This window comes from Rhinopithecus roxellana, chromosome 19, assembly GCF_007565055.1.
Source record: "Rhinopithecus roxellana isolate Shanxi Qingling chromosome 19, ASM756505v1, whole genome shotgun sequence".
Lineage (NCBI taxonomy): Eukaryota > Metazoa > Chordata > Mammalia > Primates > Cercopithecidae > Rhinopithecus > Rhinopithecus roxellana.
Window position 1 is genome coordinate 72260595 of NC_044567.1, and position 19644 is coordinate 72280238.

General features: G+C 58.9%; 2 protein-coding genes and 1 non-coding gene across 7 annotated transcripts; 2 read left to right on the top strand and 1 right to left on the bottom strand.

Moving 5' to 3' along the window:
• The first annotated feature begins 765 nt into the window (after positions 1 to 765).
• LOC115894991 lies at positions 766 to 870 on the top strand. The gene has a single exon (XR_004055205.1). It is a non-coding gene; the product is annotated as a U6 spliceosomal RNA (small nuclear RNA).
• A 1375-nt stretch (positions 871 to 2245) lies between these two features.
• RUNDC3A (RUN domain containing 3A) lies at positions 2246 to 12317 on the top strand. 5 transcript variants are annotated; one of them, XM_030924143.1, is made up of 11 exons: positions 2246 to 2624; positions 6251 to 6366; positions 6718 to 6866; positions 7032 to 7117; positions 8348 to 8437; positions 8542 to 8622; positions 8768 to 8933; positions 9076 to 9233; positions 10019 to 10156; positions 10255 to 10361; positions 11726 to 12317. In XM_030924143.1, the coding sequence occupies exons 1-11, from the start codon at positions 2518 to 2520 to the stop codon at positions 11866 to 11868; spliced, it is 1341 nt and encodes a 446-aa protein (XP_030780003.1). In that variant the 5' UTR covers positions 2246 to 2517; the 3' UTR covers positions 11869 to 12317. The 5 variants fall into 5 exon arrangements, with proteins under 5 accessions (XP_030780003.1, XP_030780006.1, XP_030780007.1 ...); XM_030924146.1 differs by lacking the exon at positions 11726 to 12317 and adding an exon at positions 11117 to 11500; XM_030924147.1 differs by lacking the exon at positions 11726 to 12317 and adding an exon at positions 11117 to 11500 and having other exon boundaries at positions 6733 to 6866.
• Positions 12318 to 13297: 980 nt separating this feature from the next.
• On the bottom strand, positions 13298 to 18550 carry SLC25A39 (solute carrier family 25 member 39). Its single transcript, XM_010353974.2, is given in 13 exon segments — positions 13298 to 13721; positions 13723 to 13787; positions 13869 to 13949; positions 14028 to 14109; positions 14292 to 14401; positions 14729 to 14902; positions 15106 to 15230; positions 15372 to 15439; positions 16090 to 16199; positions 16479 to 16523; positions 16955 to 17014; positions 17148 to 17247; positions 18397 to 18550. Coding segments are annotated over 12 exon segments (1056 nt in total). The 5' UTR covers positions 17233 to 17247; positions 18397 to 18550; the 3' UTR covers positions 13298 to 13670.
• Positions 18551 to 19644: the final 1094 nt, after the last annotated feature.

Here is a 19644-nt window from a genome sequence, read left to right on the forward strand (position 1 = left end):
GAGGTCAGGAGATCGAGACCATCCTGGCTAACACGGTGAAACCCCGTCTCTACTAAAAATACAAAAAACTAGCCAGGCAAGGTGGCGGGCGCCTGTAGTCCCAGCTACTCCGGAGGCTGAGGCAGGAGAATGGCATAAACCCGGGAGGCGGAGCTTGCAGTGAGCTGAGATCCGGCCACTGCACTCCAGCCTGGGAGACAGAGCCAGACTCCGTCTCAAAAAAAAAAAAAAAAAAAAAAAAAAAAGAATGGTTAAGATAGGCCGGGCGTGGGGGCTCATGCCTGTAATCCCAGCACTTTGGGAGGCCAAGGCAGGTGGATCACTGAGGTCAGGAGTTTGAGACCAGCCTGATCAACATGGCAAAACCCTGTCTTCACTAAAAACACAAAAATTAACTGGGCATGGTGGTGGTGATCCCAGCTACATGGTGGTGCCTGTAATCCCAGCTACTTGGGAGGCTGAGGCAGGAGAATCACTTGAATCTGGGAGGCAGATGTTGCAGTGAGCCAAGATCGCGCCACTGCACTCTGGCCAGGATGACAGAGCGAGACTCCGTCTCAAAAACAACAACAACAACAACAACAACAACAACAAAATAAACCCCAAAAGAACATCACGTGCCCTCATTTGGAGAAAGAACAAAAAAAAACCCATCATGATTGCCCCTGGCAATCTGGAGGCAGGAGAATGGTAAGAGGGATTTCTACATGTGAGGCAAGAGCAAGATGACGGAAGAGGGACTGAAAAGACCAAGGTTATACTAAAATTGGAATGTGCTAATATGCTAAAAAATTGGAATGATGCAGAGTAGATTAGCATGGCCACTGTGCAAGGATGACACGCAAAAAATAATTGAAAAAAAAAAGTAAAAAAAAAAAGACCAAGGTAGAGGTCCCAGAAGCCAAGAATTGAGGCTGAGGCTGCATAAACGTGAGATTCTATGCTAGGAATCAGGAGCTAGGAGTCAGTCTCCAGGTGTCAGACCAGGCTCTTTCATCTCCTCCTCCTCCACTTGTGGTGACAGAGAGTCCCTTCCTGCTGATTATTTTCAGATGTGGGTGCAAATCTGAATCAATGTAAAGACATCAGCAATCCACTGGCAGAGCATCAGGTGAATTGAGCAGGTAGGCAGAGTTGGAGAATAGGTGCGAGTGAGTCCTGGGAGGAATGTTCCTAGGGGCAGATGGAGAAATCGGGTAGAGGCCCTTTAATAAACAAAGAAAGGTTTTATGTGGGAGTTGAGGATTCCAGCAGGTGAAGGGATTCCAGCAGGTGAAGGGGAACCCCCCCCCCCCCCCCGCTGAAAATCCTGGAACAGGTTGAATAGAGGAACGGGGCAGGTGGGAGCAGGGATGTGAGAGAGGAATAGGAGGCCAAGGGCGGGGGGAGAACTAGACTATGCCTGCATTTTCCCCCACCCCCGGGGAGAAACTGCAACCAGTTTTACAGGACACTCCTGGCCTTGCCCGAGATCAATGACCCCATTCAGAGAGGGTTGATGGCACCATGTGGCAATGCCGGCAGCCAAGGGGTTAACCTTAGGCCAGCTGGCTCTGGGGTGGTGCGAGGGGGTGGGCCACCACCCCCTCCGGTTGCCTTGGCACCACTGTAGGCGCCTGCTCTGCTGCTGGGAACCTCCGCAGAGCCCAGGGCCCTTCGCTGCCAGTCTGCTCCCCACTCTCTGTCCCAAGTGGTTCCAGGCGCTGGACCCTTAGGCTTCGTCTGGAGTCCCATCCTCCACCCCAGGAGAGGTTGGCTCGGCCTGGCTGGTGCAGGCGGGTCCAGCCCAGGCACAGACACGCAGATGCACAGTCTCTAGGGCTGCTCCTTAGCCTCCTGGGTTAGCAGCCGGGAGCCACCTGCGCTCCCTGCACGCAGCCCCCACCTCGCAGAGAAAGCCGAGGCTGAACGGGTAGGGGGCGGGGAGGGGACGAGGGTCACGGAGGTGAGGACCTCCTTTCCCCCGGCGGCAGGGGGAGATCAGAGACAACAGGGAGCACAGGTCAGAAACAAGGGAGTAGAGAGGTCGGAGCCAGAGACTCGAGGCGAGGAGGAACAAGGAGTCTCGGGCCCAGAGTGTGGGGGTGGAGGGCAGGCCCCCTGCTTCTCTTTCCAATCTCTGCTTCTCCCAGGAACCCCCTCCGCCCTCCCTGGGGCCCCGGCTCTTCCCCTCCCCCCAGACCCTGCATCTTCTGCGGATTGGTCCTCGGCCTGCTGGGGGGCGGGGCCCGAGGGCCCTGACGTCACTGGCCGAGGGGGGCGGGCGACTGGAGGAGGGGGTGACGGGGCCCGGCTCAGCACCTCGGAGAGCTCCCTCCCCGGCCTTGTTTTGCTCTGGCATCGCTGCCGGGGGAGGGAGCAAGGGGGCCGGGCACCGGGCGCAGAGGTAGGGGGATGGCCATGGAAGGGTTGAGGGGCCGCGGCGGACAGAGGGCCCAGCCGTGATCCAGCGACGGGTTTGGGGCTCCGGGAGGGGTGGGGGGCAGCGGGCGGCGGCAGCAGTGGCCGTACATCTGGATGGAAGCGAGCTTTGTCCAGACCACCATGGCTCTGGGGCTATCCTCCAAGAAAGCATCCTCTCGCAACGTGGCTGTGGAGCGTAAGAACCTGATCACCGTATGCAGGTGGGCACTGCTGGCGGGCGGGGGCTGGGGTGGTCAGAGAGAGGGGTTGGGGTGGACTGCGGAAACCCGGACTGAGCGCTGCCGCGGAGAAAAGGGAGGGGAGCAAAGAGTCGAGAATAATGCGTCCACTGTCCTTCCCAGGCCTAGAACCCAGAGGGGGAGCTGCAGTCTGGTCTCTACCCTTCTAGGCCAAGTGGCCTATGCCAGGGCCTGGGCCTGGGGGGTGAGGGGTGTTTAATTGGTACTGCAGCTTCCTGTGAGAACCAGGAAGTGACATTGTGTGAGGGGGAAGGAGGTGGGGATGGCTGGCTCCCTTGCTGGGAATCAGGCGGGATGGGCAGAGGGGACTCCATGGGGGGATGAATGCCCTTCAAGCATACCCTCATTGGCACCCATGTCAAACTGACCCTCTGGGGTGGGGTTCTCCAATGCTCAGATTCTGGAGCAGGGATGGGCAGGGTCAACTGGGCATGGGGGCAGAGCCCATGAATCCCTCCAGGGAAGGGAGAGGGGCACCGCCCAAGACGTGGGAAGGACCAAGAGCCTGGGTTCCAGGTTCAAGGGGAGAAGACTGGGAGGGCACGGCCACTGGTCTCTGAGGGTGAATGGTTGCTGGGTTGGGAAGATTCTCCACTATTGTGGGGCCCAGGAAGTGATCCTGTCCACTTCAAACCTGCAGTGACTCACCCTCCCTGCCCTGTCCCAAAACCAGGGCATGGCCAGCTGCTCAGCCACTCCCCCTGCAGCCCACACCTGCACTCTCCTCCGGTGCTGGGATACCCTGTCAGCTGCAACCTCCCCTGGCCCCCATGCCTATCAGGTGTTGCCCCCTCAGGGCAGGGTGCTCCTGGGGACAGGGCTCACTCTTCCCTCACCAGCCCCACCTGCCTGCCATGTAGGCCTCAGCTCTGCTGAAGCCCACCTGATACCCTGAGGTCCACTAGTGCCCACCTGATGCCCTGGCTCCTGGCTCCCATAGCTCCTTCCAGGTTCCTGGGCACACACCCAACCACACTGCATCTGTCTCCCAGCATCATATCCCTAGTGCCCAGCACAGTGCTGTGCACATCAGACCTCTGCAGAAATGCCTGGAACATTAAGGAAGAAGAGAGTGTAGCAATGGCCCAGCCCACAGTGCAGGGCACTGCCTCTACCCTCATTCCCCCCAACCCCTACCAGTGTGTTGTAAAACAAAGATTTCTGTCTTTGGGGCCAGATGGTCCTAGGTTCAAGCTCTTACTCATCAGCTTTAGCTGCGCAACCTTGGGGAGGTCTCTTAACCACTCTGGGTCTTGGGTGCCCCATCATCCTCATTTTAGATGTCACAGTCATACCAAAGAATGATAATGGCATCATCCATGAAGGAGCCTAGGTCAGTGTCTGGCACACAGAAAGAACCCTTTCCTAATGACGCTCTTCCTGTCCCTCTCTGCTCTCTACCTGCTAGGTTCCTCTTTTTTCTCTTGCCTGCCAAGGTAGCTGAGCCTCTTGAGTATGTAGGGGGAATGAGGGAACTCTCCTTGACATAGGCCAGAGAAGAAGAAGTTGAAGGGCTGAAGGTGGCTTAGAACTGGGAGGGAAGGATAGAGTTTTGGGGGGTCAGTGATGTGACAAAGGCTCAGTAACCCCCAGGCCCCTGCTGCCTCATCACTGTCATATGGTTTGCCTCCAGCTCCCAGAACAGCTCCCTTTAGCAGGCCGTGGGCTCCCCTGGGCCCTGGCCTCGTTGTCTCCATGGTAACCTGCAGCAGCCACTGCATCTCCTATCAGGGAGCACACCACGGGGCTCCCGGGGGCAATGACCACCTCTGCAGCACCCCTGAGGACAGATACCAGATGGCTGCCATGCTGAACCCAGTCCAGGCCCCATCATTGTCTGACCCAGATGACCAGGAGAAATCAAGCTGGCAGGAGGGTGGGCATAGTGAAGCTGGGATAACGCCCCAACCACAGGCTTGCTTTCAGCAGGGCCAGCCTTCCCAGCCACGGCCCCGCTCCTTACCATCCCTGCCCAGCAGCCCTAGGCACCTACCATCTCCCAACCCTTTCTGGGCTCTCAACCAAAATGTAATGAGGCAGGTACCATTGTTCCCATTTGCATTTGGCAAGAGGGGACTCAGAGAGGGGCCCAAGGCCACATGAGTGTCACAGGGAAACAGGATTTGAATCCAGCAGGCTGCCTCCCTCTAGTGCAACCCCAAGACTGAGCTGGCTCTGATCTCAGGCCAGATCAGCTCCGAGTTCAAAAGGAAGGGGGACAAGGGCTCAGCTGTGCAATTGGCCTGAGAGCCACAGAGGTCAGTGCTCCAGGGCTGGAGACTTGTGGAGTAGAGAACAAAGGGCGGTGGAGCAGGGGCTGCTCCAGGCCTTGGTCTTCACTACAGCTGCCAGGAGGCCACAGATGTAGCAGAAAGAGCAGAGGCTTCAGAATCAGAATCAGACATACCTGCTTGACTCCTCATAAGCCATGTAGCTGTGAACAGATCAGTCAACCTCTTGGACCATCAATTTCTTTTTCTGTAAAATGGGGATGAGAGTGATAAGACCTATCTTTCAGGGCTGAGCATGGGTAAGGTAATGCAGGCAAAGTACTGTGCTTGGCACATTATAGAGCTTGATAAATATAAGAAGAAAAGGACACTTCCAAGCAGCTCCCATATCCCTGGACACCCCGCCCCTGCTCTGCCACCCACAACAGGGAAATCATGGGATGTTAGGATCTGTGTCCTCATCCCTGCCCCACTCCACTGCAGGGATGGCAGGGGGAGATTGCAGGGGTAGTGACTGCAGAGGGAGCCTGAGGCTTAGACAGGATTGGAGAGGGGGCACTGCATGGCCTCAGTCTCTCAGCTCCACAGGCTTCCCTTGGTCCCTTCCTCCCTAAGAACCTAGGCCCCCAAGCCCCTTCCAGGAATCTGCTGCCAATGCCCCCTCCTGCCCAGTGTCTGTGTCAGGCCCATACCCCGCACCTCCCCACCCCACCCCCGCCCAGCTCTGCACTGCCTGGTTCTGGGCAGCTGGTGTGTGGGAGGCCAAGCCGGGAAGGAAAGGGGGAAGGGGATATCTGTGTGCTGGGAGCCCACCTGGCCACCTGCACATGCCCACACTCCATGTGCACAGTGCCAACTCACATGCCCTGGTACAGGTGACCCCATCCCCAAAAGGGACTGAAGGTTGTTCCAGCAATCACAGAAGACAGCTCAGGGTGGGGCACACACCGGCTTCTAACACCTAGTTGACCCAGGCCTTGCACACACAGACCCTGAAGGGTGGTCTAGGGGGAATGGGCTCTGGGACCGCCCCCGGCTTGTGGCGCCTCATCTTCCTATTTTTTCAGTCCCTCTCACCCCTTGCTCCCGAAGCTTTCTTTCTCTGGGTGTCACCTCTCCTGTCACTCACTTTGTCAATCAGTCTCCCACCTGTCACCCTCCCTCCCCACCTGCCACCCTCTCACTCCACATGACATGGTACCTCTATGGTCACTGTAGTCTTGCCTGTCTTCCTGCTCCCTCTGCCCCCCGCCACATCCATGCCCTTCCTGACCTCTTCTCCGCCAGTTGCTCCCTGTCTCTGCCTGTTTCCTCACCTGACACCCCACTGCCCTGTCTCCCTACCTCGCCACCCAGGTTCTCTGTGAAAACGCTGCTGGAGAAGTACACAGCGGAGCCCATCGATGACTCATCAGAGGAGTTTGTCAATTTTGCAGCCATTTTAGAGCAGATCCTCAGCCACCGCTTCAAAGGTGGGCCCAGGGTCCCTCCCCCAGTGGTCCCTCCCCAACTCCCAGCCTTTAGCTCCCAGCCACCTCATTCTGATATACTCCATGGACTCTGAATCCCCTCATTGACCCTGGCCCCCATCCTGGACCATGCACAGAAGCTCGTGTACAGATCTGGGAAGCGGGAGAGGCCTTTGGCCTACAATCCCCACCAGTGGGCAAGCTATATGCTGGGGTGCCCACTGCATACATGCATGTGTATGCACAGATCTTTGTGGGAGGAGGCTGCTTATACTTATGCATGTGAGTGCTTCACTACATGGACCCTCTCCAAACTCCCTGGTCTTGCTGAGTCCGCTCCCTGCCCTGGCTCAGCCTGTGCCCCAGCAGGTCCAGTGAGCTGGTTCAGCTCAGACGGGCAGCGGGGCTTCTGGGACTATATCCGGCTGGCCTGCAGCAAAGTGCCCAACAACTGTGTGAGCAGCATCGAGAATATGGAGAACATCAGCACAGCCCGGGCCAAGGTGAGGGGCCTGGAGCAAGCAACTGCTCTCTGCTCTGGACACAGGGGGCCTGCCTGTTTCTTGGTCCTCACCCCCTGTCCACAGCCCAGGGGAGAAGGGCCCACACCTGATGCTGGACACGTGAGTCCCTCTGGGACAGCAAGTAAAAGTGAACGTGATTTCCAGGGTCGGGCATGGATCCGGGTGGCACTGATGGAGAAGCGCATGTCAGAATACATCACCACGGCTCTGCGCGACACCCGGACCACCAGGTCAGACTTCCCAGGCGACTCAGACCACAGGCCTCAGGGTGCACCTGCATTGCCCAAACACAGCTGATCCTTAAGTTCCTGCAGCATCCTTCAGTTCCTGGACTACAAGTCCCAGCACCAGCATGCACGGCTGATTTCCCTCTTCCAGGCTGGCCTGCAGTCCCAGGACAAACTCTTTTTTTTTTTTTTTTTTTTTTTTGAGGAGGAGTTTCACTCTTGTTGCCCAGGCTGGAGTGCGATGGTGCGATCTCAGCTCACTGCAACCTCTGCCTCCCGGGTTCAAGCCATTCTCCTGCCTCAGCCTCCTGAGTAGCTGGGATTACAGGCATACGCCACCACACCCTGCTAATTTTGTATTTTTAGTTACTCCATGTTGGTCAGGCTGGTCTCAAACTCCCAACCTCAGGTGATCCTCCTGCCTCGGCCTCCCGAAGTGCTGGGATTACAGGCATGAGCCACCGCACCCGGCCCCAGGACAAACTTTTACCACCGCCACCATCACTTGCAAGTCAAATCTAATGCCCATTGTTCGACATCATTGCCCAGCACACCACCCTGGCACACATCTGGATGAGCCTTAGCTACGCACCATCTCATGTGTTGGCTTGTTCCATGACCTACAACACAGCCCTTCTGGCTCTCCAAACTACGGCAGCAGTTCTGTACTTGCTATTCATGGACACAGAGTCCTTATGTGGGGAGTTCAACCCCTGCACTGTGGGTTCACAGGGAGGTTGGGTGCCTGAGGCAAGGGGTTACAAGGACAAGTGTGCCTGTGTGGGCAGGTGCATCTGAAGCTGTCTGGGTGTGGCAGGGGGCGTGTACCTCTGCATCCCAATTGGCCACACCCGGCCTGATATTTTTGCTGAATTCGATTCCTCAGTCTACACATTTCCAGGTTCAAGTCAACACGTTTTTTGCACACCTACTGTATACCAAGCACTAATGGTTAAGACTCGCTTCCTGATACGAAGGATCTGGGTAACCCAGTACTTGATGAGGAAGGGGTAGCTCAGAGGGAGGAGTCGGCTCAGGGAGCACTCATTCTAGGCGATGGGGCCACAGGTGCCAGCCCCAGGCTGAGGGGGGAGAGAGGCTTCAGGCCTGCGTGCATATCAGGAAGGAGAATTGGCCTTCCTTCAGGATGGGGTGGCAGTAAGCCAACAACAGCAGCTCTGGGGAGGGGCTCCAGGGGCCTGCTGCACTGTCAGGCCCTCTGCCTCCCCACAGACGGTTCTACGACTCTGGAGCCATCATGCTGCGGGACGAAGCCACCATCCTCACCGGAATGCTGATCGGACTGAGCGCCATCGACTTCAGGTGGGGTCTGCCTGAGGGCAGTGGTGGAGGGGGCTGTTTCCCCGACAAATGTCCTACCCCAACCCCTCACACCTTCCCCCAACCCTGTGGCTCCTCTGCCTCAGCTTCTGTCTAAAGGGGGAAGTCCTGGACGGGAAGACCCCCGTGGTCATCGATTACACGCCCTACTTAAAGTTTACACAGAGGTGAGCGGCTCCATGACTGCGGCGGGGCGGGGGACGGGGCCTCAGGACATCCTGGGGACATCCTGGTCCCACCGCCCTCGGCGGCCAGCGCAGATGCGCGGGGGGAGGGGTGGGACCGGCCGTGCCCACTACTCCCTCTCCCAAGCTACGACTACCTGACCGACGAGGAGGAGCGGCACAGCGCCGAGAGCAGCACGAGCGAGGACAACTCGCCCGAGCACCCGTACCTGCCGCTCGTCACCGACGAAGACAGCTGGTACAGCAAATGGCACAAGATGGAGCAGAAGTTCCGCATCGTCTACGCGCAGAAGGTGCGCGACGACAGCGGGCCTGGGGGGCGGGCCGGCCGGCGCGGGGGATTCGGGCATCCCGGGGCGCGGCGGGGCGGGGCGGGGCCGCGGGCCGCAGCCGGGAAGTCCTCCCCACCGCCCGGGCTGAGCCGGCGCCCCGCAGGGCTACCTGGAGGAGCTGGTGCGTCTGCGCGAGTCGCAGTTGAAGGACCTGGAGGCGGAGAACCGGCGGCTGCAGCTGCAGCTGGAGGAGGCGGCGGCGCAGAACCAGCGCGAGAAGCGGGAGCTGGAAGGCGTGATCCTGGAGCTGCAGGAGCAGCTGTGAGCGCATGGCCTGCCCTAACCCCTGACCCCGGCCGCCCCGACCACATCACCGGGCGAACCCCATCTTCACTTCCATCGACTCTAACATCACCCGACACGAGCACCCACCTCTCCAGCATCAACCCTCTGATCCAGCCAGCCCACCCCGAGATGCCCACAATGATCTTCTAACATTGCCCCAGCATAAGATCCAGTGACCTCCAACAGCCAGAGCCCCACTTCACCCTCAGTTACCCTTCAGCTAGAGTGGCCATCCAACCTTACTACAGGGACCCCACGTCACTCACAAGGACCTGCGGTGTTGCTCTTCAACCTTCAACACGATTGCACACTTCCCAGCGTTCATCACCTCACTCACCTGCACCACAGGCTCACTGACCGTCATCACCCGCTGTGACCCCCGACCTCACCCCTGCTGATCCCTGTAACACTTCTTCTCTAAGCCTTTCCATCACCCTTATCTTGCGGCAGGATCCCCAAGACGACCTTACCCTTCAGGGATTCCCACACTATTCTCCACTGAAGCCCCCATCACCCCAACTGACCCCTATAACACTGTGCCACTCCCTCCAACTCCCAGTATTTGTGCACGAATCCGTGTCACCCCTCCACCCCAGTACCACCTCCACTTCCTCCCGGGATCTGGTCCACTGACCCCAACACCGTATCCCCATTTTTGCCGCTCAGATTTCATTTCTGACCCCTCCCTCATCCCCTTGCTGAATCTCCCTTCCCCACTTATCCTACTTCCAGCCAGGCCTGACTCCTCCTCCCCCTCCCAGGACAGGTCTGATCCCCAGTGACCACGCCCCTCTGGCCCAGGGTTCCAAGGAGCTCACTACACCCCTGGTCAACCAATGGCCCTCACTGGGAACGCTTAATGGGGCCGAGGGCGCCAGGAACTCCAAGCTCTACCGGAGGTAAGCCCCAGCCGGGTGCGGCTTGGGCCTGAGAGCGGGTCGTCCTGGGGAAGAAGGGCTTCCTCTACCGGTGCACCAGCTTACTCGCTCTGCCGCAGACACAGCTTCATGAGCACGGAGCCCCTGTCAGCTGAAGCCAGTCTGAGCTCGGACTCCCAGCGCCTGGGAGAGGGCACACGGGACGAGGAGCCCTGGGGTCCCATCGGTGAGCTCCCCCAACCCAACACCCAGCACCCCTCCAGGAAGGGCTGAAGCAAGGCCCTGAGGCCTCGAGGCAGGTCCTAGCCCATAGCCTTTTTCATTCTCTCAGCCTTTCTTTTCTTTTCTTTTCTTTTTTTTTTTTTTTTTTTGAGACAGTGTTACTCTGTCATCCAGGCTGGAGTGCAGTGGTGCAATCTCAGCTCATTGCAACCTCCGCCTCCTGGATTCAAGGGATTCCCTTGCCTCAGCCTCCTGAGTAGCTGCGATTAAAGGCTCCCGCCACCACACGCGGCTAATTTGTGCATTTTTAGTAAAGACGGAGTTTTGCCAGGCTGGTCTCGAACTCCTGACCTCAAGTGATTCACCCGGCTCAGCCTCCCAAAGTGCTGGGATTACAGGCGTGAGCCACTGTGCCCGGCCTTTCTCGGCCTTTTTTGAGGGCTTAGCACAGCAATTGAGAGCTTACTTGGGGTGTCAGAACCCAGCATACGCAGAACCCAACATAAATCCTGGCTGTGCTTCCTCTGATCATGTGAGCTTGGTCAATCACTTTACCTCCATGAGTCCATTCTTTGTAAAATGGGGATGTTGATATTCACCAGTGTTGTCATGTGGTGAGGGCTTAGTGGCTTTTTAGTGTCATGACATCCTCAGGGGGCTCACAAACTCTAGAGCAACTCCTCAGACTAATTTGCTCTTATCTCATGCACTGTGAACTACTTGCCTGACCATTGTTTTCCCCTTCTCTTTGGCTGCCAGGAAGCTCAGAGCCAAATTAGTGGCTCCCTTCGAGCGAATGCCCAGGACTTCAACGCATGCACTTTGTGTTGACCTCATCCCTGGCTTCACCTTGGTTTTTCCCATCCTAGTTCTCCCTATGCCTGGATAACCCGTCTTTTCTTTTTTATAAGCAACCACACTGTATTGGATGACCCTAGACCTTCTTTGACACAAGGCAGGCTGTGGCCATGTAGCCCCATCACACTGTTTGTGATTGTCTGTGTGTCTGTCTCCCCCACCAGACTGTGAGCTCCATGAGGGCAGGGACCGTGTCTTGTCCGTTCTCTGTATCCCCAGTGCTTGGAACAGAGCGAGTGCTCACTGTGTATTTAATAAATGGACAAAGAGAGAGGATGACCCTCAGGGGGAGACAGAGACATCAACTGACGATTACAATACAGTGTCCCCAGCGCCGTGCCTGGCACAGGCAGGTGCTTAACCAAAGTTTAACTGAAAATGGCAAATGCTCTGGAATATATCAAGGTCCCCTGGGGGGTGACTTGAGGGCTGTCCCTTCACTGCCCACCCCTCTACCAACTCCCACACATGCAGACTGGTTGCCCGGCCTCACCTGCCCTCTCTCCCCAGGGAAGGACCCCACGCCCTCCATGCTGGGCCTCTGCGGCTCCCTGGCCTCCATTCCCAGCTGCAAGTCCCTGGCGAGCTTCAAATCCAACGAGTGCCTGGTGAGCGACAGTCCCGAGGGCAGCCCGGCACTGAGCCCCAGCTGAGGAACGGCATGGGCAGTGCTAGCCCCACCTGCCAGGGGCCATGGACACCTGCCACCTTTCTTCAACAAGAGTCCCCCAGTCCAGGCTACCCTTGCAGAGAACGCTGCCCACCGAGCCAGGGTTCTCTCGGGGAAGATCCCCTCTGCTCACCTTAGCTTCCTTGCCTGTGGCAGCACGGGCTGCGGAGGAAAGCAGGCTGGGCCAGGAGGCAGGGGTGCCCAAGCCACAGGAAGCCCCTGGGGAAGCCTGCTCCATTCTTCTGGTGACCCTGGCACTCCCTCACTCATCTCCCCTTCCCTGTCAGGAGCTGGCGGCCCAGCTTCCACACCCCCACCTCCGAGTCTCTAGCCTCTCCATCTGTCCCTGTGTATGCCCTGGAGTCACTCCTTCCTCAGCCCCCAGGACAGGAGCTCTGCAGGGGATCAGGCAAATAAAAACCAGAGGACTGAGGGCAGCCTTGTATGTGGGGGGCTGGGGAAGGGCCCCGTCCTGAGGTCTGAAGTAGAGTCAGTGCCTGGCCCGTGATCAAGGTCAGGCAGCACTAGCATGTGCCCTGTGGGGACAGGCAGGCCAGCCCTCAGGGAGTGGGTAGCTTCTGTGTTAAGTGCCCAAAATATTAGGTCTGCCCACGGCAGGCCCAAGACATGCAAGTGCCCTCCAACCCAACAGCCTTTAAGAATTTGCTCAATCCCAGGCTGAGGAAGCCAAGCACACCGGGGGGGGGGGGGGGGGGCAGGATGGAGGCACACCCTGGTGGGGCCAGTGCCCTGTGCTGGCCTCAGCAATGGTGCTTTAGCCCAAAGTTGCAGACCCCTCTTGCGCCAGAGCCTGGCAGTTAAGCAGGCCTCACTCCTCTGCTGTCACTTATGTGTGCCCTTAAGGAAAGGTGTTACCATCCCCCATTTTTTTTTTTTTTTTTTGAGATGGAGCCTCACTCTGTTGCCAGGCTGGAATGCGGTGGCGCTATTTCGGCTCACTGCAAACTCCGCTTCCTGGGTTCAAGGGATTCTCCTGCCCCAGCCTCCCAAGTAGCTAAGACTTGACAGGCGCCTGCCACCATGCCCAGCTAACTTTTGTATTTTTAGTAGAGACGACGGTTCACCGTGTTAGCCAGGATGGTCTTGATCTCTTGCCCTTGTGATCCGCCCGCCTTAGCCTCCCAAAGTGCTGGGATTACAGGCATGAACCACCATGCCCGGCCCCTACCATCCCCTATTCTAACCCTAACATGGGGGTGGTCCCCAAAGGGACCTCACCACCAGGATGTCTACTTGTGGTCCCTCACACTCTAGATCCTCACCCCAACTGACTCTCACCAAGCTGGAGAGGTCCTCTTTATGGGTGCCACCCGGGCACCCAAACCAGCACCAGGGTCCCTCCCAATCCTCCCTCCCAGGCACCCCAGGCCCCAAAGGGACAGGCATCAGGCAGAAGTTCATTATCTTTACACTTAAGGAATTAACAGGGGTCAGGGAGACTATGCCAGGCTGAGGGTTTCTCGGTTTCTGGAGACAGGCCCAGCTACAGCAAACACAGGGAAACACAAAGGGGCAGCTGGAAGATTTGGTCTTGAACTTGGGGGGTGGGAAAGTGATGATCCCCACGATTGGAGCAGCAGGAAGAAGTTGCATCTGAGGAAGGGCTGGGCCGCCCAGAGGCACAGCCCTGCCCTGGAGCTTGTCGCCGGCAGGGAAGGGAAACAAGCCCCCTCCCTCAGTGCTGATAAAAAGGCACTTGGCTGGGTATCCTCCTGCCCTCTCCCCATCCATGGGAGAGACGGGGTCCTTGCCTCCATGCCCCTTTCAGCTGCCCAGAAGCCGGTCCTGGTTCAGCCTCTGGAAGAAGCTTTTGCCTGAACTCGTAGGTGCTGATCATGATGGCGCAGGAGGGGGCAGCCTTGATGATCCGAGGAAGGAAGCCTGCAATGGAAAGGAGGCCCGGGTCAGGGGTCAGGATCGCAGGCCCCGCCCTGCCCCCAACCCCGACACCCACACACTGACCTGCAAAGAGTCCCTTGGTGCCAGACTCGGCGCGGATCCTTCGCAGCAGCAGCCAGGTGGAGCCCACATGCAGGGGATTCACTGCAAACGCGACGCTGGCTCAGTGAGGCCCCATTCGGGACCCCGCCTGTCCCCTGCCACACCTGTCTGGGCCCTCACCTCTCACAGCCTCCATCGCTCCCAGCGCGACCTGGCGTTGGGTCTTCACCACATCAAACGGTAGAGTCAGCACTGCAGCCACCTGGTGGGGAGGGCAGGGAGAGGGCTCAGCTCCAATTCCAGGACCCCCAGCCCTACCTCCCAGATGGCTCTTGCGGCTGGGACAAAGGCCTCATGGGGTCTGCTTCTGGGCATCTCCAAAAACCCTCAGGCCCCCCCCCAGGAAGCCCTCCACTGGCCTCACCTCCAGCCCAGTCCACTCACCGTCCCTGAGATGCCACCAGCCACAAAGCTCATGCCCACAGAAGTCTGGTCCTTCGGCCTGAGTCCATTCAGCCAGCTCTTCACCAGCTCATAGTTGAACCAGTACAGGGCTTGGGGTGGAGAATGTACTGATTAGAGATGGGGAGGGCAAGAAGGTAGTCCCAGACCTTCCATCTTTCACTGCCACCACTCCCTCCCAGCTGTGAGTCTTGTCTGCTACATTGCAGGCTCGGAAGCAGGCTCTCTGTAGGAATTAATCTCCTGACAGCCTGGGCAAATACTCTACCTGCTAGGCCCATTTCACAGATGAGAAACCCATGGCTCAGAAAAGCTAAGTAACTTCATGGTTACTAGTCACAAAGCTGGGACTTGGCCGTAGACCCTTTGTGTATCACCTCAAGGTTCCCTCATCCACCCCCTACAGCCCGGGTGCCTACCTGAGAAGGGCACATCTCGAAGGGCAGTGGGGCCCCAGCCCAGCCACAGTGAGCGCCAGCCACCCTGAGCCACCGCAGCTCGAACACAGGCACCCAGCTCCCGGTACGACACATGCCGAGCCTGCAGCTTTGTCCGCATAAGCTCCAGGGGGCTGACCACAGTCACGGTGCCCACTGTGCGGGGATTGGGGGTGACAGTGTGGAGAAGTCAGGTCACAGGTCTTACATGGCATCACGTAACTGCTGCCCCAGGTCTGGGGACCTAGAAAATCCCCCGCACCCCCAAGCTGGCAGAGGTTGGGGCTGGGAGCTGGGATTGACTGGGCTTGGGCAGAGGTGGGGACAGAGGGAGGTCAACTGCCCAAGACTATGCTCACAGCGGGCCAGAGCGCCAGCCACCATGGGTGCGTAGAGGTCAGAGGTCAGGGCTCGACCACATAGGAAGGCCTTGAGTTGGTCGTAGGCAGTGAAGTAGATGGCGGTAGCTGGCACAGTCATCACCCTGGAGATACGGAGAGAGGTTAGCTGGGACTCCCAAAAGGACCCAAACTTTTAAAGCATCACCTGCCCCACCTAGCCATTCAACAGGGCGCAAGGGGTCAGGAGGTACCAGAGAAGAGGGGTGCAGGATCTGGCTACTCACAGGGTGGCGGGGAGGCCGCTCCAGAGGGTCCTGGTGCCCTCATGCCTCACGATCTTCACGAAGGCGTCCTGGCCAAGCAGGCACCAGCCCAGGGGAAGAGGAGGGACACAAGTGAGGTCTATGATGGGGCTGGCCTAGGCTGGGCCTTTGCCTGACACCCTCAGCCTCTGCCCACAGCCCTCAAGCTTCCCTGCCTCTACACGTGCAATACCCCAGTTGGGTCCAGGTGGACACCTGGTCACCCTTCAAAAACCTCATGGAGGCCAGGCACGGTGGCTCACACCTGTAATCCCAGCCAGCACTTTGGGAGGCCAAGTCGGATAAATCACTTGAGGCAGGAGTTCAAGACCAGCCTGGCCAACATGGCAAAACCCCGTCTCTACTAAAAATACAAAAATTAGTGGCAGGTGGTGGTGCATGCCTGTAATCCCAGCTATTTGGGAGGCTGAGGCAGAAGAATCACTTGAACCCAGGAGGCGGAGATTGCAGTGAACTGAGATCACGCCACCGCACTCCAGCCTGGGTGACAGAGCGAGATCTCCATCTAAAAAGAAAACAAACACCTCATGGAGGTACTGCCTTCTCCGGAAGCACCTTCTGACTGAACTGGCTACCTCTGTGTGCCTTGCCCAACCCCTTCTTTCCTGGGTCTGCTGCCCAGCCAGACCCAACTCCTCACCGACACCGGCAAATCCCTATGGACCCAGCTGCTCCTCACCATGGTGCCAGTGAAGCGGGTAGGGTCTTGAAACCAGGTGGCACAGCGGGCACCATTTGGGCACAGGTACAGGGGCTCCAGGACACCATTGCAGTACAGGAGGCACTTCCCTGTGGATTGGAGAGAGGAGGGCACTGGGGAAAGGCAAGGGACGTTATAATGACAGGACCCTAGAACCTTGCAGGGAGGCAGTGGGCCCCTATCCCTGGAAGACCAGTAAAGGCCAGGTCCCTGTGTGGATGTTCTGGTGCAGGTCATGGGACTGGCTGGCGGGACCTGGGATTATACACTAGTCCATGGCTGTGGAGTCCACTGGTGCCCTGGGGACAGGGACAAGGACTCTCTCCCCCTTGCACCCTCCCAGGCTCCCTGTGGCTTGGGGCACTCACATTTGGTATAGGAGAGGCTCCACAATCTGGAGGAAGGCGTCAGCTCTAAAATACAAGGCAGCCCCTCAAGTCAGGAGAGCCCCCACCCGCCCCAGGGACCCCATCTCTGGAAGGTCTTTTTATTTTATTTTTTGAGATACAGTCTTGCTCTGTCGCCCACCCTGGAGCATAGTGGCACGATCTCAGCTCACTGCAATTTCCACCTCCCGGGTTCAAGCGATTCTCCTGCCTTAGCCTCCCGAGTGGCTGGGACTACAGGCGCCTGCCACCAAGCCCGGCTAATTTTTGTAGTTTTAGTAGTGAGGGGGTTTCACCATGTTGGCCAGGCTGGTCTTGAACTCCTGACCTCAGGTGATCCACCTGCCTCAGCCTCCCAAAGCGCTGGGATTACAGGTGTGAGAAACCACGGCTGGCCTCTGGGAGATCTTTCTTTTGCCCAGGCACCACCCCTCACTAGCTCCAGGTCCGGTACTCACCGCTGGCCATGGAGGGCCGCTGAGACTGCAGGCGAACCTTCACCACGTCCAGGGGTGTCACTGGGGGAGGAAGTGGGTCTGAGGGCTCCTTTCAGGACCCCACCCCTAGGACTCCTCCCCCAGGACCACATAGCCTCCAATCTCTGTTTTGCCCCATCCCCACCTGCCCCTACCCCACCTCCCAAGGTCTTACTGAAGAGGGAGGTGACCACAGCCCCAGCGCCTGAGGCCACCATCTGCTGGAGGGGGCTGATAGCCCCAGGGTCTTGGTCAGCCATCTTGAAGCTTCAGTCCTGAAAACCAAACCTCAAATGGAACAAAACTCCAGGGATGGCAGGAAAGGAGGCAGGGCCACTGTGAGACTTTTTCTTTGAGACGGAGTCTCGCTCTGCACACTGTCGCCAGGCTGGAGTGCAGTGGCACCACCGCGGCTCACTGCAACCTCCACACCCACCTCCCACCAACCCCCGTTCATGCTATTCTCTCGCCTCAGCCTCCGAAGTAGCTGGAACTACAAGCTCGCACCACCTGGCCTAGCTAATTTTTGTATTTTTAGTGGAGACGGGGTTTCACCATGTTGGCCAAGATGGTCTCAATCTTCTGACCTCGTGATCCGCCCGCCTAGGCCTCCCAAAGCACTGGAATTAGAGGCGTGAGCCACCGCGCCCGGCCCACTATGAGACTTTAACCTGACCCTCACCCACCGCCCTCCAAACATCGGTTGCCTCAACAACCCTGGCAATGACCTCTAAAGCAGGAACTGTCCACCCCCCTCCGCCGGGGAAAACTAAGGCTTGGGGAGACGAGGTGGCCTGCCCAAGTCACTCAGGAGTGGCTCCGAAGGAAGCTGGGGTGCCAGATCTATCTCTCGGTTGCAATAGGGGCCAGGGCCGTTCCCTCGTCTACCTAGCACGTGTCCACTGCGCACCTCCTACGTGCAGGCGCGGATTTGGCCCTCGTAGCCCCAAAATCAGAATACTTGTGTTGCCCGCGCAGCCCCCACTCCAGCACCAAGGCCCCGGGCGGGCACCTGCGAGCCCAAATTACCGGGCGTCGAGGAACGGCCGGGCACCGAGGGTGACGCGTAAGCAGATCTAGTGACTACGAAGGGCCCGTCGCCTCCTCGGGACTGCGGGCTGGGATGCCCGGCCCTCCCCGCACGGCCGGACGGGCCCGACCAGAGGCCCGTAGAGAAAAAGCAGTCTCTGGCCTCCCGCCCCAAAATACAGGCCCGGGGCGCAGCCGAGAGAGCGGGAAGTAGGGACGTAGAGCCAGGACCTCTCCCCGACGCTAGGCGACACTCCCGGCACCGGAGCGCGCAGAGCCGCCAGGTGAGGAGAACCACGCCAGCCCGACGGCCCCAGCACCGGCCCTGGCTCGCACGGCCGCCCGGAGACCCCCGCTTCCATCTCCGTCCCCAGCCCTGGCCCAGCACCGCCTACCTGGATCTAGGCTGGTGCTCGTGCGGCTCGGAGCCCAGGGCCGGGCGGGCCCATACCGGCTCCGCCGCCAGTGTGGGGTCCGCGCGCCCTCGCGTAACACCCAGCCCAACGCCGAAAGAAGCCAAGTGGACCCCGCCCCCACACCGCCGCGCGAGGCCCCGCCCGCCGCGGGCCGACCATCCGCAAGCCCGGAGTGTCTCCGGCTCCGCCCACTCGCGTTTCCGCTGTGACCTGCGGCGGTCCCGCCTCCTTGCCGTGGCCGCGCGGGCAGGTTCCAAGCCTGTCTAGCGCTGAGACCTGCAGGCCAACGTCGCGGTCTCCACGTCGCGCTAAAACCTGGCAGCAGCAGGCACTTCCAGCATCTTTTTCAGCCTCGCTCTGTCGCCCAAGCTGGAGGGCAGTGGTGCAATCTAGGCTCACTGCAGCCTTGACCTCCCGAGCTCAAGCGATCCTCCCGCCTCAGCCTCCCGAGTAGCTGGGACCACAAGAGCGCGCCGCCACGCCTGGGTTATTTGTTATTTTTATTTTTGTCTCCCTAGGTTGCCCAGGCTAGTCTGGAGCTCCTGGGCTCAAGCGATCCGCCCACCTCGGTCTCCGAAAGTGCTGGGATTCCAGGCGTGAGCCGCCGCGCCGTCCTTAAGAGCGTATTTGCACCAGCCCCGCCCCGGCCGCGGGCGGCACTGGGAGCCCCAGCGCCTTCCGGACGGCGAGGGTGATGCACTGGCCCCCTGCCTCGGGGTCCTCAGGTGCGTGGCGGCGGCAGTGAGAATGAGTTATTCGAGATCGCCGAGAGACCGCACAATAACGACGAAGCTGCTTGCTGGGCTCCCCGCCGAGACTTGAAAACTTCGCGGCGACTTCTCTCGCGGGCCTTAGCATCGCCCCCATTTTGCAGGTTACGGAACAGACCTGCAACTGCAAAACGCTTTGTAAACCACAGGGCCCCGCGCGGGTGTGCGCCAGTGGGTGAGCCGAGCTACAGCCCGGGCCGGGCGGGCTGGGACGAGAGCAGGCCGGGGGAGCCGGGAAAGCCATGGGGAGCCACATCCCACTTCCGCGTGACCTTGGGCAAATCACGACCCCGCCTAAGGCCCGGAATGACTTCTGCGCGGGAAGGGAATGCGCACTGAGGGCGGGAGGACACCGACGTTTTGCTGTTGGTTGCTCTCGTATCGTGATTTCTTTTGAGTCTCAAAGCTCTTTGCAGTAGGTTATTGTTGAAATAGATCACCCTAGGCCGGGCGCGGT

Coding starts and splice junctions, on each gene's coding strand:
- RUNDC3A (XM_030924143.1), top strand. CDS start 2,518: ATGGAAGCGAGCTTTGTCCAGACCACCATGGCTCTGGGGCTATCCTCC. Junction 6,867..7,031: donor TCAGCACAGCCCGGGCCAAG/GTGAGGGGCCTG, acceptor CGTGATTTCCAG/GGTCGGGCATGGATCCGGGT. Junction 7,118..8,347: donor CGCGACACCCGGACCACCAG/GTCAGACTTCCC, acceptor GCCTCCCCACAG/ACGGTTCTACGACTCTGGAG.